Below are 16,028 nucleotides of genomic sequence, written 5' to 3'. Positions count from 1 at the left end.
ACTGTATTGTACTGTATTTTAACCTTCTGAGGAAACTCCATACTGTTCTCCACAGTGGCTGTACCAGCTTGCATTCCCACCCACAGTGTAAGAGGGTTCCCCCTTCTCCACATCCTCGCCAACACCTGTTGTTTCTTGTGTTTTCAGTTTTAGTTATTCTGACAGTTGTGAGATGATATCTCATTGTAGTTTTGATTTGCATTTCCCCAATGAGTGATGTTGAGCATCTTTTCATGTCTGTTGGCCATCTGATTGTCTTATTTGGAGAACTTTTGCTCATGTCTTCTTACTATTTTAATTGGATTATTTGTTTTTTGGGTGTTGTAGATGTTCTTCAATATTTTGGATACTAACCCTTTATCAGATAGGTCATTTCCAAACATCTCCCATTTCGTGGATTGCCTTTTAGTTTTATGGGCTATCCTACTCTGTACAGAAGATTTTTATTTTGATGTAGTCCCAATGAGAGAAGTTTTCTAAAATGACCTAAAGCTGAGACTTAAAATAAAAGGAGAAGTTGCAAGTGAAGCTGAAGAATACAGACTTCCTCAGCTCAAGGAATAGCCATCAGAACACAGTAAGCAAGAGAGAAAGAACCTGGTTTGTTTGGCGAACTGCCAGTCTTCAGCGTGATTTGAGCAATGGGTAGCTCCGAGAGACAGTGAGAGAGATTGGTGTGGAAAAAGAAGTGCTCCTCCCACCACCACCCCCAGTCATTTCTGTCCTATTCTTCCTTCATTTTTATTCATAGAACTTAGCACCTCTTTTGTTATACTATAAGTGTTTTGTGTGTTTGCTTATTGTCTGCCTTAGTCCTGGAGTGTAAGCTTTATGGAGGTGGCATATGTTACTGTTTTGGTTGTTCCTGTATCTGCAGATCCTGGAGCAATGGTCTGGCATACAGTAGACACTCAGTAAATATTCACTGAATGAAAATGAAACCATAAGTAGGGACATGTTTATGCAGGATCTTAAGTACAGTATTTTAGGAGAAGTATCAGGAATGACATGACTCGATGGTGGAGGGTGGAGAAAAGTGACAAGTCCAAGAGGATCCCTTGGGTTTCTGACTAAACTGACTGAGTTCTTGGCTAATGACCAAATATGTAATTCAAGAATAAGACTTAAGTTTTTGTTTTCATCTTTAAGAGGGTATGGGATGTTGAGTTATACGTTATGAGTCTCCTAGAGTCATGGGGAGGAATTCCCTCAACTACCCAGAATTCACAAAGTACATCCCTCAAATGGACAAAAGCATTCTACATTCACTCTGCCATGGGGAATAAAAGGATTTTTCTTAACAGCTACGGAGCAGATTACTCTATGTAATAAAATCCTACATTCACCATCTTCATTGCATAGAAGTCAAAAGTGGATGATTAAGAAATTCAGATACCTTGCCTTAGAACCAGAGAGTTGAAATGAAAAGCACAGTTGTTGCATTTAAAAGTAGCTGAGTCGACCACTGAATCCATCATTTGTCACTTGGCATGCTGTTCAAGAAATCACTCTTTCTTTAGATGATCACCTCAGTGTCATTTCCCCACTAAAGAAATTTAATAGTGAGTAATCAAATGTATTCACTCTCAGTCACTGACATGAGTTTACAATTACTTCTTGGAATTGAGCGAGCCTCAGTGGGATATAAAAATTAGGCTAATCATATGGTGAATACTTACTTCATCCTGTGTTTGTTCCCGCTAGGAACAGAAATTGTCTTGATAATTGTATGCAAATCCTTTCACCAGAATCATCTAAAGAAAATTATGTACTGCTACTCCTTTTCTAAAGAAAAGACAAAAGTAACATTTTAAAATATCACTTTCAAATCAACCAAAATGAATGGTTTTGGCTTTGTGTGCAGAAGCCAGATCCAAATTAATATTATTTACAGTACACAGTCTGGCATGTGAGGGTAACAAACTGATATTTAATATGTTGTGTAACACTTCTGTGTGTTTTGTTGCTAGTGATTGCTTTCATGATTAATTAATGAGATCTATTGGACTCAGACTTCAACATAGGGTAGAATAAATTAATTGGGTCTCTTCAGAACGAGCATTCTATATGGAGCATGGACTATCCTTAACCAGTGAACCAACTTTTCAGGGTTAGCTGAGGATTTGTTTTTATAAACCAAAAGTCTTTCTGTGTTTAGCATTTAGAATAGAATTTTTTCTAAAATGGATTTGAAACTTCTTTTAATACTGAATGTTTTTGAGGCTTATTTCAGCCTTTGTTAATGACTCAAGATGGTTGCTGTAAAGACTGATAATGGAAAGTGTAGAGCAGTTTCCACGGATACCCTAAGGAATGCCGAGATGTGCAAGGCTCTTGGCTCCTGCAACTCATGACCTCCCTCGGGTCTGCTTTGGGAGTTTTTGCATTTACCTGCCACATTATTTTTGCATCTAAATGCATAAATTAAGTAGTTTTCAGGCCACTCTAATTCCTTTGAATATTATTGACCATCAATTCAGAAGCCATCTCTAATGAAACAGAAGACATTGCTGAAATTCGAATATTTTAGACTAACAGAAATGACAGTCTCATATGGTTCCAACCTGATAAAATGAAAATCTCCTGGCTCATCAGTGGGTGAGTACAGAATGAGGGGGAAAGGATAGAATTTGGAGAGAAGTGAGCAACTGACATCGTCCTTCCTTCCCGTTTGTTTGAGAACTATTGTAGATTGGAGGAATTACTGCATTACACCTAGATTCATTTTAGTAGCCTCCTGTTTGGTTCCCTTTCCTCCTTTATTTGAGTCCATCATTATAAATGCAAATATTATGAAAACAATTTTATAATCTGTCTCGTCTCTGCTCCAAAACCTCCACATTTCTCTGTGGCCCCCAAAGTAAAATTTAACTTTCCATTTTTAATTATTCCAATACATTCATTGAGCGGCTTTTAGTCACCAGGTGCTCTTCTCGCATAGGGAGCAGCTCGAAACTTGCCTCCCTGCATGAGCTTGCCCTCTAGTGGGGGCAACGGATGATACACAGGATAAATAAAATGCATCGTCTTTTAGGTGATGATGCTAGGGAGAAAAACCGCAAAGAAGGGAGTGTGCCCGCTCAGGACAACAACGCTGACAGGTGGAGAATGAGATTGGGGTGCCCTCCTTGAAGAGGGCAGGTGAGTTAGAGACCTGGCGGAGGTGAAAGGATGAGCCTCCCAGACTCGCCTTGCGGAGCGCACTGCACGGCAAAGGCCGGTGGAGAACAGAGCTGGAGGGAGGGCCGTTTGCTGGCGGTGTCTGAGAGCAAGTGAGCTACAGATGAGGTCAGAAAGGTGGCGGGCCCTATGCGAGCAGCGAGAGGGCTGTGAGCTCTGAGGGGGCTGGTCTGTGGGCTCAGAGCCGTGCTATCACCAGTCCGAAGGGGGCAAAGGCAGAGCAAGGACACCTGTCTCAGGAGAGGGCTATAGATCCCGGACAGGAGAGGACGCTGGTTTGCACGGGGTGGCAGCCACAGTGGTATTTGGAAAAGACATTAGATTCTCTGAGTGCTTTGGAAGATCACACTGACAGACTATGCTAATTTGCTAGCTGTGTTCCTGAGAAGAAGAGGGACCCCGGCAACACAGCCTTGACCTTACTTTCCAGTCTCATCTACAGCTCTCCCTGTCCGCTAACGCGGGGTTCAAGAGCCCCTCCACTTGAGAATGGGGACCTGCGTTCACATCGTAGTTCTGCCACTTGCTAGGGCTACCAGCGCGTAGCTCACCTTAATCTCTGTTCCTTCATCTACCGGGTGGGGATGAGCAGACCTACTTCACAGGGCTGTCCTGAGGTCCAGCTGAATTGTCAAAGCGTCATAAAGCTTAGTATGTTTATGAACCCGCCACTCAACAAACCAGTCTCTTGACAATTAATAATCTGTGAGGCATTCCTCAAGCTTCCTGCCACTCAGCCCTTAGCTCCTGTGCTCATCACCATCTCCATCCTTCAGACCATCTTCACCTGTCATTCTCTCGCAGAGAAGTCCTCTTTCCGAGGGCCTCAGTCCTTCCTCTCAACTCAACACTTTGCTTTCCCAAAGCGTTGCCATGTGGAGGAAGTTTAACATACAAAATTAGGTCTTAAGTACTTTTAAGTTTTAATATGAGACAAACATTATTTGGTTGCCTCTTAATTCACAGATCTGCATTTTAATCTTCTTATAAAGATACAATAGTTGGAGCACTTGGGTGAATCAGTCAGTTGAGCATCTGACTCTTGATTTTGGCGCAGGTCGTGACCCTCAGGGTCCTGGGATTCAGCCCTGCATTGGGCTTCAAGCTCTGTGAGAGTCTGCTTGCCTTTCTCTCTCCCTCTGTCCTTCCCCACCCTCCTAAAATAGATAAATTTTTAAAAAAAGAAAAGATACAATGGTTGCATTTTAGTGCAAATTCAGATTGTGAACTTTTTATAGTGTGATATTAAAAAAAATATATAATCAGAACTGTGAATTTTACATAGTGTGATATTTAAAATTGATAAAATCTCAACTTAGGAGCAAAATAATAACCATATAGAAATCATTCCAGACATATATTCTGATTAGGAAACTAGTGTTTAGTTATTGGAGTTTAGAATTATGCAAAATTTTCAGGAATGCCTTTCTTACATGAAAAGAGATTGTCCACTATGAAAAGATACTAATAAATGCTCATAGCGCTGAGGAGATAGATGATTCTGGGGGCGAGCTTGTGAAGTTATCCAGTTTATTCTTAGAGACTATTCAAAATCTACAGAGACGGTCTTTAGAAAATGGATGCCTATAGCAAGAGAGAAAATTGGGTTTCTCAAGCCTGTGTCAATCTAGCTTACTGGTCTGGGTGCCGAAGGAGGCGGTGCCAGGCCTTATCACCAGAAGTCAATTGACGTCGGAAATCCAAGTAGAAAAGTATGTTCTTCTTCAGGATATCATAAAAGACCTAACTGCCCTCTGAAAACAGGATTAAATGACCACCAATAGAGCAGATTGATGTCACGCCCAAATCCTCGTCCTCCATATCCCTGATGTTACATGGATCACCACTAAGCAGACTCATCCTTCCCCCATCTAGCATCCGTTCTCCTTCCCCTGTCATCTCAGCTGGTTGACTTCAGTATGAGCTCCGAATAGGCTTTCCCGTTTCCTGTTAACTCCATCCCTTGTATTCCTACACCTCAGCTGAATGGTCGGTCTGCAGCACATTTGTCATTCTCTTCCTGAAGTCCTTGAGGAATAAAGACCAAATTCTGTGATATGAGAGAAAGCCCTAATGACAAGAACTTTGCCTGCTTCTCTCTGCTGCCTTTGGAGCCCTTCCCATAGTCCACACCAAAATCTGTCCATATCCTCCTCGTTCTTCAGAACACATGAGATAAACTGAAGAGTTTGAGGTTCCCAGATGTGACCTGTCATGCTGCTTCTCACTGCCGAGCCTTGTAACATTCTGACTCTTGTCTGTGAAATTCCCTCTAATTCATTCGTGCATTCAGACAACTCTTTGCTGAGCATCCACTGAGCACAGGGACCGTCCCTAACTTTGTGGAGCCTACAGTATAGTAGAGGGCAAAGACCTAATCGGGTCATCATTCAAATACATAGTTAGAAAGTGAGCTAAAAATCTTGGAAACAAATGTACGGAAAACTATGAGAGCTTGAAGAGCTAAGGGGGAAAGTGATCTAGTCAGAGTTAAGTCATGTTTGCAGTGAGCTCTGAAAGACAAAAGAAAGCAAAAGTGGAAGGAAGCAGTTTTTTTTAAAGGGAATAGCAGCTTTTTGCAAAGGCACTAAGGTAGAAGATGAGTGGTACCTTCTAGAACATCTGAGAAGGGCAGAGTTGCTGGAGGATAGAAAACAAAGACATTAATGGTCTAAAATAATACTGGAAAGAGGGAGGAGACAAATATGATTTGGGTATGTATCAGAGAAGAGTAAGAAAATACGGGGCACCGCAGGGAAGTCCATAGAGTCTCTATCTATAAAAATGAATCTAGTATGGAAACAAGTGATTATTTAAATAATAGGTTCAGGCATTGTTTGTGTTGAAATGAAATTTTCCAGTGGCCCTGTTCTAGAAAAGCCCAAGAGAATGAAGAAAAACATGGTGTTAGAGCATGCCTGGAGGGGGGTGTTCAGGGCCTTGTACCTGTGGCAGATGGTTGAAAACACTTGCAGTATGCCTGTATTCATGAGGGTGAGGCTCATTTGCAACTAACAGAAACTTTAAAGATTTAGATGACAAGATTTACTTGTAAGATGGCATCTGAATTAAATATGCCCATGGAGTGTCGGGTTCAGGAAACAATAAATGTTCTTGTCAGAAAATACTAGAGGCTTTAGGGAAAATCCAGGACCCAGAATGACCATCTTTAAAGATGGATTTTCTGTTTTTACTGTTGATTATAGACAAGGGAAAACTCAAGACTTTCCATCTTCTGTCAGGTTTGCGTGTTTGGCCTCAAACTGCGTAAGTTAGAAGATCTTCGTTTATTTTCACTCTGCCCTTCTTGAATTCTTGAACTGTGCATAGAATAAATGCTGTAGTCACAGCTGCAGATCATTTTAACCAAGCTGCAAGGTTGGTTACTCCTCCTGTGTGCTGAGACCTTGGAGTCCAGACAGGAGGCTTTGAACAGGTTGTTTGGTGCTAAGTTGCTTTGGAACGAGTCCAAACTAAATGGTTGCTAAATCCATTCGGTAGTTGCAGCATGGTGGCACTCAGCGCAGCGCAGCCTCCGAACCTCGTTCCCTCTCAGACGGAGGTTAATACGTAGCACGGCGCATACTTCCAGGCCTACATGCTAGTGTATGGGGTGCCGGGAGTCGTGCCCAGACTGGAGACATCGGTAGTGCTGCGGTGGGTGCCCGCGTAGCCGTTCCCAAGGTTGATGGGAGGACTGGTACTTGGAGTAAGAACCCGCCACCGCTGCGTCCCTTTGCCTCTTCTCCTTTGGAAGCTCATCAGCACTCCCCTCTCCCCAGCCATGGGACAGACCCAATCCTCTCTTTCCATGCTCGTTCCCACACTCCAGCCTTGCTGATTCTCTGTCCCACCCTTATCCTACTGGTTCCCAGGACCTAGGAGCTTCTCCACCCCATGTGCATCGTCATGGTCCACCTTCATGGCATTGCTTCATTCTCCTGATGAGACTCCTCGTCATGGTCCACCTTCATGGCATTGCTTCATTCTCCTGATGAGACTCCTTAAGAATGTCCGCACTCTCACCTCTCCTCATCTTCTCCTCCATTTCTTAGCCATCCTAAACACGGCTTCTGTACCTAGCATTGCACACTGCTCAGTGTACCCGTGAACTTCTAATTAAAAATCACTATGAGCACTTTTCAGTCTTGATCGAAGGGAAGTCTTTTTAACAGCTTATCAGTAACTCTCTTCTGTTTGAAATTATATGCACCCTGACATAAATTTCTCCTGATTCTCCTCCTGCTCCTCTGTGTACAGATAGTTGAATCAAATAACTCTCGAAAGAGAGAACATCAAATAAAATAAAACCCAGCTCATGTTGCTAGCAGCCACATCTCTGGATGGTGCTACTCATCCAAAATGGGTCATTCCCCATGGATGATAGAAACATTGTCGCTGCGCACGGATACGGTCATTCGGGACAGCTTGCATCATTGTCATCAGTTACCAGCGTAATTGATAATATCATCACATGGCATAAAAACATTTTAAGCAACGTTTTTATGTATAACTGATAGTGTTCTTTAACTACTATGAAAAGCCTTTATTTACTTACTGTAAAATAGTACTGTGATTTTCTCCATGGTACACTTGCACCACAATTCTGATAAAATTATTTTGGTGGTTTATACAGTACTGTCATTTGTGTAATGGTTAGTTACTCAGTAAGTGACTAGATCGTGAATTCCTTGTAGAAACCAGAATCTTGTCTTTATCTTGGCAAACCTTAAAGGATCTTGGATATAGTAGGTTTTTAGTAAATTATATTGAATTAAAATGTTAGGCAGCTTTTCTAAAGTCAAAGTGAGACTTAAAAGATCCTTTACGGTAGCAAAGTCTCTGTTAGTCTTTTGATATGCACCAAACCCTGAAGTATTCATAGCCAATAATATCGCATTACAGATTTTCTAATAACTAGGAGATACAAATCATAGCCGGGTGTAGAATTAGTATGACATGACTTGAGATTTTCTAGTTTATGTAACAGCCAAGTTACATAACCATAGAATCAACAGCAGTATTTTCTCCCAACTCACAATATATTCCCAACTATCTTGGCAAATAAATAAGACACACACATCTGAGTAACACTGAACAAGAGAGCATATGAAAATCAAACATAGCTTATAAAAGAATTCCAGCTTCCAGCCTATAACTGCATGTCCTTTGCACTGCACTGAAAAGATGCCATTTATTTCTGACTATGATTAACAGTTCTTCTTAGGCAGCCAACTTTCTTTGCCATTTAATAAAGACTGTGTCCTAGGGTTTTCTCTTATTTCAGTTCTTGTGTCATTTGTAAATTAGATTGTGTAACGAAAATTTGAATTTGAAGTATAGTTTGGTTTATTAGTATGAATTTTGAAGTATCTCTTATACAACTGGGAACATACATTAATTTCATCAGAAGGTTTGTGGCTGTACAATCTGTAAAGGTCCAGTAGGAAGGAAAATAACAACCTGGATGCCTAGTAGTGATGTGAAGCCTGATAACCACATGATGCCGAAAATTTAAAAAATAAAGTAAAAAGGCAGTATACAAAGAACACTGCCAAGCTATGAATTGATCCTAGGGCACAGGACGACTACTTTGATGTGTGTGGTTGGTATTTATCTTTTTTTTTTTTTTTTGCAACATGCAAAAAAAATCAAATGACATGTCTTTGAATTATTTTGGCATGACACTAAATAAAAGGAGAAAGAGGGAAAGTAAGATGTCAATTGGAATTTTTTAAAAGAACATGTTCATGGGTGTCAAAAATGAATAAAAGGAGCATTGCCTTGCTTCCTATCAGAGAGCAAGTCCCTGTAACAGAATAAATGAGGCCTGAGCATGTACATGAAAAGAGCACTCAGACCATCCTGTTACCTGGGTATCAGACAGCAAATAAGGGGAAGAGTCCTGGGCTTGGGGTGGGGGCCAAGGGGAATCTAAGTAAGATCCAAAAAGATGGCTACAGCATGCGTTACAAAAGGGAAGACTAAATGGAGCACTAGATAGACCAGAATAATTACAGAGTAATTAACATGCCCTCTGTCTTCCTCTTGGGGGAGTTTTTTTCATTTAGATAAAAATGAATCCTGACTGCCACAGTATTTCATTTGGCAGGATACCAGGTAATTTATATTTCAAATATGATCTCATCATCGGTTCCATCTGTTGATATTAACCAAGCATCCGTAACGTTTGAAGCTCTGACTTGTAGAAAATTTACCTGAAAATCAGAATCCTTGAATCTGAGAGACTCATACCAATCAGAAGCCTGAGTAAATGCCCTCTTATCTTACAAGTACTGTGTATTCATTTGAAGTCTTCACTTTTAATCCACCCCGTTCTACACTCTGACTCCAGGGATCATGGAAGGCAGAAACCACAGTCAGCTGCCATAGGATGAGCTCAAATCAGTGCTAGACCTTCTTAAAGAGAACCAGCATTTTTTTCTTTTTTATGCTAAGCAAGTGGAAAAACTCACTGGTTACCAGGCTCTGATTCTAACCTGTTCTTATTTATTGGCTATTCATAGTTTCAAAGACTTTTCCCTTCTTCTTATATGCCAGTTGAAAACTGAGAGCTAGAAAAAGCAAGATTATAGGACAGTGTTGGCCTGAAGAAACACTCCAGGAGCTGTGTTCCTAAGTTTGCCCCAGCTTCCCTAACCCAGACACCGAGACCTTTGACTTCCCTTCCCCTTTGTGCTAGTTAGTACAGGGAGATAAGGACCAACAACAGGGCACAGACCACCCCATTCTCTGGAAGACTGTCTCCAGATAGCGAACATTGCTTTTTCAGCAAGCTTGGATGAGTCTTCTCAACCTTCAGGACCCAGTGCAAGTTGTTCCTCCTCTTGCTGATGTCCCAGCAGGCACATTTAACCAAACCTTCTTTGGGCCCACAATGGACATTGAGTACAGCTTTCATTGCAGTATCTTAAACTGACTTGCATTTGTTTATCTGAATGTCTTTCCTGCTCTACTAGATTATGAGTTTGAATGCCTGGTGCCTCGCCTAGTAGCCATTCAGTTCACCCGCTTTCTGCATCATCCCCCTGCTAAAGAGACAACGAGTTAAATAATGCCTTCTCCCCAAAAAAGGTGGGGGTTGGGGGAAAAATAATAATGGATCCTCCATTCACAATAATGGATCCTCAATAAAAACTGTTGCATTAGATTTTAATATCCTCTTTTCCATAACCGAACCAAAAAATGTTGCTTTCGCCTTGCTGAAGGGGAGCAGATGTTCAAAACAGATGTTCAAAATTAATTCTGTCCAGTGAGTAGAATTAACAAAAATAATTTATGAAATTTTTATTGACTACAGTAGTACTGAGTTTGGTTTTTGGTTTATTTCATGAAAAATATGTCTAAAGCAATGTAATGTTCTCTCTATTAGAGGGATTGTGAGAGTTTATTCAAGGCATGCTGTTCTTCCTTCATTCAAGAAATATTTTTAAGGGGTGTTGCCCCCAACTAAAAGAACAACCACTCAGATCTTTAAATTTCTCAGCATTTATTGTATATTTGCAGCATAAAAATGTTGACATAGTCTCAGTGCCTACATAAGTTATTAAGGAGGAGGAGAGAAAGTATGTTTTTAGTAACCCTTCTGGATTTCTTTCCTCACTAGGGTACTCAATACTTCAAGCTATTATGGAAAAAGCAGGACAAAATGGTTGGCATGTCAGCGCTATATGTGTGGAAAATTTTAATGATGTCAGCTATAGGCAACTTCTAGAAGAACTTGACAGACGACAAGAGAAGAAATTTGTAATAGACTGTGAGATAGAGAGGCTTCAAAACATATTAGAACAGGTAAGTCCTGGATTTTATATTATTATTACCCTAGACCTTCTACAAAAAGTTGACTTTTGATTTACTTTTTTCCCATCAGTATTTTCTCCAAACCATTCAGTCTGAAGTACAGAGTTCAGGCATTTTCATTCCATGATTCATCTCCAAGACTAAATCGTAATCCTTTATCACCAAAGGCCATTTTGGTTCATAGGTCTTAGTGCAGTGAGGAGCACTATTTCTCACACATTTTAAAGACCTACCACATAGTAAGGACCTTTTGTGAATCACCAAGAGCTCTTGGCCTCCTACGTTCATAAACAAAAGTTTTGAAGATTAATGCCATCTAGAATCTTAGAGAGTTTTAGTATTCACGACTGTGCTTTTTGTAACCTTTAGAAAAAGAGCGACATGAGAATGAACATGAAATAGTAAAGCAATGAAATGAAACCAAGTTAAATGGCATACTTCTAGATGTGTAGCTCATCTTCTTCTGATGTTTTAAGTGCGATGCCGTCACAGTGAAGATGTATTTCAACTCTCTTCACAAATGAATCTTTCAACAAATACTCGTTGATTTGATTTGAAGCAGATAGGAAAAGGTAAAATTGAGCTTTGTTATTGTGTTAAATGATAGGAAAATCTCATCAAATAAAGAGTAGTATTTGCCTTCCTCCTCAGCCCACATCTCTATAAGCTTTAAGTCGTATTTGGCCAAAATCGCGGTGAATGAATGCCACCTAGTGGTTTTGGAAATGTTTGCTCCTGCCTTATCTATTGTAAGCCATTCCATCTGAGAGTATAGTAAGCAAGATGTTTTGTTACTTTGCTGCGTATAGTATGCATAATAATATGATTGGATTTGTAGAAGTAAACTTAGCAATTTGTAGCTTTATTTATAACAAGAACTTAAGTACTCAACTAGAAAAATCAAAACTAGAGATTCCTACTTCATATTGAAGAGCCCTACACGAAATGCCTTTCAGTTTCCCTCAACTATATCAGAATTTATAAGTTAAAAGTAAAAAGCAGGGAATATTTTCTTTTCAAGATCTTGTGAAGCCAGTCTATACTGTAAGAGGAAATAACAGTCATTCAGTTTCTGTTAATTTTTCTTGGAAGAAGAAAAAAAATCTTGATTGAAGAACTATGTTTTTATTATATTGGAAGACAGTCATTATAACCCTGTATGTCACTTAGGTTTATTCCTAAGGGACTCCAAAAAAAATAATTAAGGTTGCAACTATTCAAGGTATTTAGAAATTTTCAGCGTGTATTTATGGAATCCAAGGAAAAACTTTCTGACTTGTCATTTCAGCTCCAACTCTGACTTTCTTAAGACACTCATTTCAGCTTAAACTGTGCTCTCCCTCCCTCTCACTGCTGCCAGTGTTGAGAGTTTGAGTTGATATGAACAAATGAAGCTTTGTAAATACCTCCTCCTGAATCCCACAGAGCAGTTAGTTCTGAGAACGCCCAGAATTGCCAGGTTCCTGTCAGAGCGCGAGGAAGGCTCAGAAAGACCCTCCACTTAGCACCTGTGCTTAAAAGACTGTGTCTGGAGAAGGCAGTGCAGGGCCTACAGCACACTTACTCCTTTCAGAGGCTTAGCTAGTTTCTAAGAAGAATATCGGAGTGCCCCAGTGCTTTGGATAAACTCTTGCCTTAAATAAAATCTTGGTAGGGGAAATGATAGCTTTTTTTTTTTGTCATCTCAAAAGTATTTTTTATATTCTTAGCCTAGCGATATGACTAACATATAATGTTGTATAAGTTTAATGTGATGGTGTGGGAATTTGATAAATTAATAGATTTAAAAGTGTTTACCACAGCAAAGCAGGCGAATGAACAATTCTTTCTCTTCACATGGTTACCGTTTTTGATGACAGGAGGGATGAGAATATTTAAGATCTACTCTCCTGACAACTTCCAGATACATAATGCAGTATTGTTAACTGTGGTCACCGTGCTGTACAGTAGATCCCCCAGAACTTAGAAAATGGAGTGTCTGCCTTTTCTGTGTCTCTCCTTGCTGAATTCTAAAAGGTTTCTTTTCTCCTGTGACTGCATAGTAATCATGAGACTTTGTCCCTTTAAAATGCCTTTCAAGTATAAACCTAATCAGTTGTACAGTATCTACTATATTATGAGAATATAGTATACTCTAAATTGTTTTATAAAGGGCCACCTGGGTGGCTCCGTGGGTTGGGTCTCCGCCTTCGGCTCGGGTCATGGTCTCAGGGTCCTGGGATCGAGCCCCACATCGGGCTCCCTGCTCAAGCCGGGAGCCTGCTTCCTCCTCTCTCTCTGCCTGCCTCTCTGCTACTTGTAATCTCTGTCAAATAAATAAATAAATAAATATTTTAAAAATAAATAAATACATAAATAAAATAAATTGTTCTATAAAGTCTTCCCTAGGAAAAGATGTTTTTTGATCCTGAACATGATCTTTTTAAACTACTGATACTTTAATTCCTTGTAACTCTAGGCCAAATCATTTTAAATGCTCCTTGGTTTTACTCTTGACTCATCCAAACACAAGAGCTGGTCCAAACTGTGTCAAGAGTTTCTACATGTTACCCCTGTATTTCTGCACTGTCTTTAATAAGTTGAGATAACAGTGGAAGACAGTTTCAGAGAATCAACCAGTGCCTTTTTTAAAAAAGTAAAACGCTAAATAATCTTGACCAAAAAAATGCTTTTGAAAAGAAGTAGCCATCTTTCAGAAGATGATGAAGTTAATATGATGAAGATAAGGGGATGTGCTGGTAGATTCTAGAAAGATGAGCACACTTAATATTGGCATGCTACCAATAACAACTTTGTGAATATTTAATTTGTTTCATTTTTCAAAAACATAATGGAAATGGCTTCCACAATTTTCTCTTAAAGTCTGTGAATGGACAACTGTGTTTGGAGAACCACTTCATCCTCTGCACATGTTTTCCAAATTATTGTTGTGCCACAAACTGTTTAGTTCTTATAAATGTATTACTGTTTGTTCTTTTAGCATCTCTTTTCTTTAATCACTGCCCAGAAGAGTTAGATAATGTATCAGAGGTTTCAAATTAATTAAAATTTGTTGTTCTAAGAATTTTACAGTATCTTTTAAACTTAATTACAAATACTCTAAGGCAGTGGATCTCAAACAATAGTAGGCTTGAGAACCACCTGAAATGAGGTGTCAGCCTTGCTAAAAATGCAGAATTTTGTCCATATCTTTAGATCGTTTGCTTGAAAAAGTCTGGCCTGGGACCCAAAACACTACCATAAAAACAAAATTGTAACTAGAAATCTGTGATAAGTACAACACAGCCAAGATGTTTATTAAAGCTAAAGCTCTTTCTATAAAGGGTGAGTAAATTAGTGTTTCCTATGTGTGCTTTACTTTTATTTTTTCGAGTTTCAGTGGGTTTTTTTTTTTTTTTTTTTTAGTATTTCAAGTTTTTATTTAAATTCTAGTTAGTTAGCATAGAGTGCAATATAGTTTCCGGAGTAGAGTTCAGTGATGCATCACTTACATGTAATACCCCGTGCTCATCACAGGTGCCCTCCTTAATGCCTGTCACCCTCCAGCCCATCCCCTTCCTACCTCCCTCCAGCAACCCTCAGTTTGTTCTCTGTAGTTAAGAGTTTGTTTTAGGCTCCACCTTCATCTCCTTTTGTTTTCTTTCCCCTATGTTCTTCTGTTTTATTTCTTAAATTCCCGTACGAGTGAACTCTTAAAGTATTTACCTTTCCCTAACTGCCTTATTTCAGTTTGCGTTGTACTCTGTAGCTCCAGCCATGCTGTTGCAAATGGCAAGATTCATTCTTTTTTATGGCTGAGTAATATTTGTGTGTTTGTGTGTCTGTGTATGTGTGTGTGTGTGTGTGTTTACACCACATCTTTATCCATTCATCAATCGATGGACACTTAAGCTGAATAAATAGTTTCGCTATTGTAGATATAATGCTGCTATAACCGTCAGGGTGCATATATTCTTTTCAGTCAATCTCTTCGTATCCTTCAGATAAATACCCAGTAGTGCAGTTGCTAGGTTGTAGCGTAGCTCTGTTTTCAACTATTTGAGGAACTTCCGTGCTGTTTTCCAGAGTGGCTGTACCAGCTTGCATTCCCACCAACAGTGTAGAAGGTTCCCCTTTCTCCACATCCTCACCAACACCTTTTGTTTCTTGTGTTGTTGAATTTAGCCACTCTTACAGGTGTGAGGTAGCATCTCACTTTTTTTTTTAATTTGTATTTCCCCGATGATGAGTGATGTTGAACATTTTTTATGTGTCTGTTAGCCATCTGTATATCTTTTTTGGAAAAATACCTACCCATGTGTTCTGCCCACTTCTTAACTGGGTTATTTGTTTTGAGGGTATTGAGTTTGATAAGTTTTTTATAGATTTTTTTATACTAACCTTTTATCAGATATGCCATTTGCACATATCTTCTCCCATTCTGAAGTTGCCTTTTAGTTTTGTTGATTGGTTCCTTTGCTGTGCAGAAGTTTTTATCTTGATGAAGTTCCAATAGTTCATTTTTGCTTTTGTATCCCATGCCTTTGGAGACTTGTCTACTAAGAATTTGCTGCAGCTGATGTCAAAGAGGTTGCTACCTGTGTTCTCCTCTACGAATTTGATGGTTTCCTGTCTCACATTTAGGTCTTTCATCCATTTTGAATTTATTTTGGGGTATGGTATTGGAAGGTGGTTCAGTTCCATTCTTCTGCATGTGGCTGTCCAATTTTCCTAACACTACTTGTTAAAGAGACTGTCTTTTTTCCATTGGATATTCTTTCCTGCTTTATTGAAGATTAGTTGACCTTATAGTTGTGGGTCCATTTCTGGCTTCCCTCTTCTGTTCAATTGATCTATGTGTCTGTTTTGTGCTGGTATCATACTGTCTTGATGACTACAGCTTTGTAATATAGCTTGAACTCCAAAATCATGATGAGTCCAGCTTTGGTTTTATTTTTTAAGATTGCTGTGGCTGTTTGGGGTCTTCCGTGACTCCATACATATTTTAGGATTGTTTTTTCTAGCTCTTTGAAAAGTGTTGATGGTAT

At 39.6% G+C, this 16,028-nt stretch overlaps 1 protein-coding gene across 10 annotated transcripts in view; it reads left to right on the top strand.

The window, feature by feature from the left end:
• Positions 1-16,028, top strand: part of GRIA4 (glutamate ionotropic receptor AMPA type subunit 4) — a 407,250-nt gene that overhangs the window by 277,438 nt on the left and 113,784 nt on the right. For all 10 annotated transcript variants that reach the window (XM_044257740.1, XM_044257741.1, XM_044257742.1 and 7 more), the window contains exon 5: positions 10,808-10,992. In XM_044257740.1, the coding sequence (XP_044113675.1) occupies positions 10,808-10,992 (185 nt within the window). The remainder of the gene's footprint in view (positions 1-10,807; positions 10,993-16,028) is intronic.

Source organism: Neovison vison, chromosome 7, assembly GCF_020171115.1.
Source record: "Neovison vison isolate M4711 chromosome 7, ASM_NN_V1, whole genome shotgun sequence".
Classification (NCBI taxonomy): Eukaryota; Metazoa; Chordata; class Mammalia; order Carnivora; family Mustelidae; genus Neogale; species Neogale vison.
The sequence above is the reverse complement of the archived record's forward strand: the minus strand, read 5'-3'. Positions and strand labels throughout refer to the sequence as shown.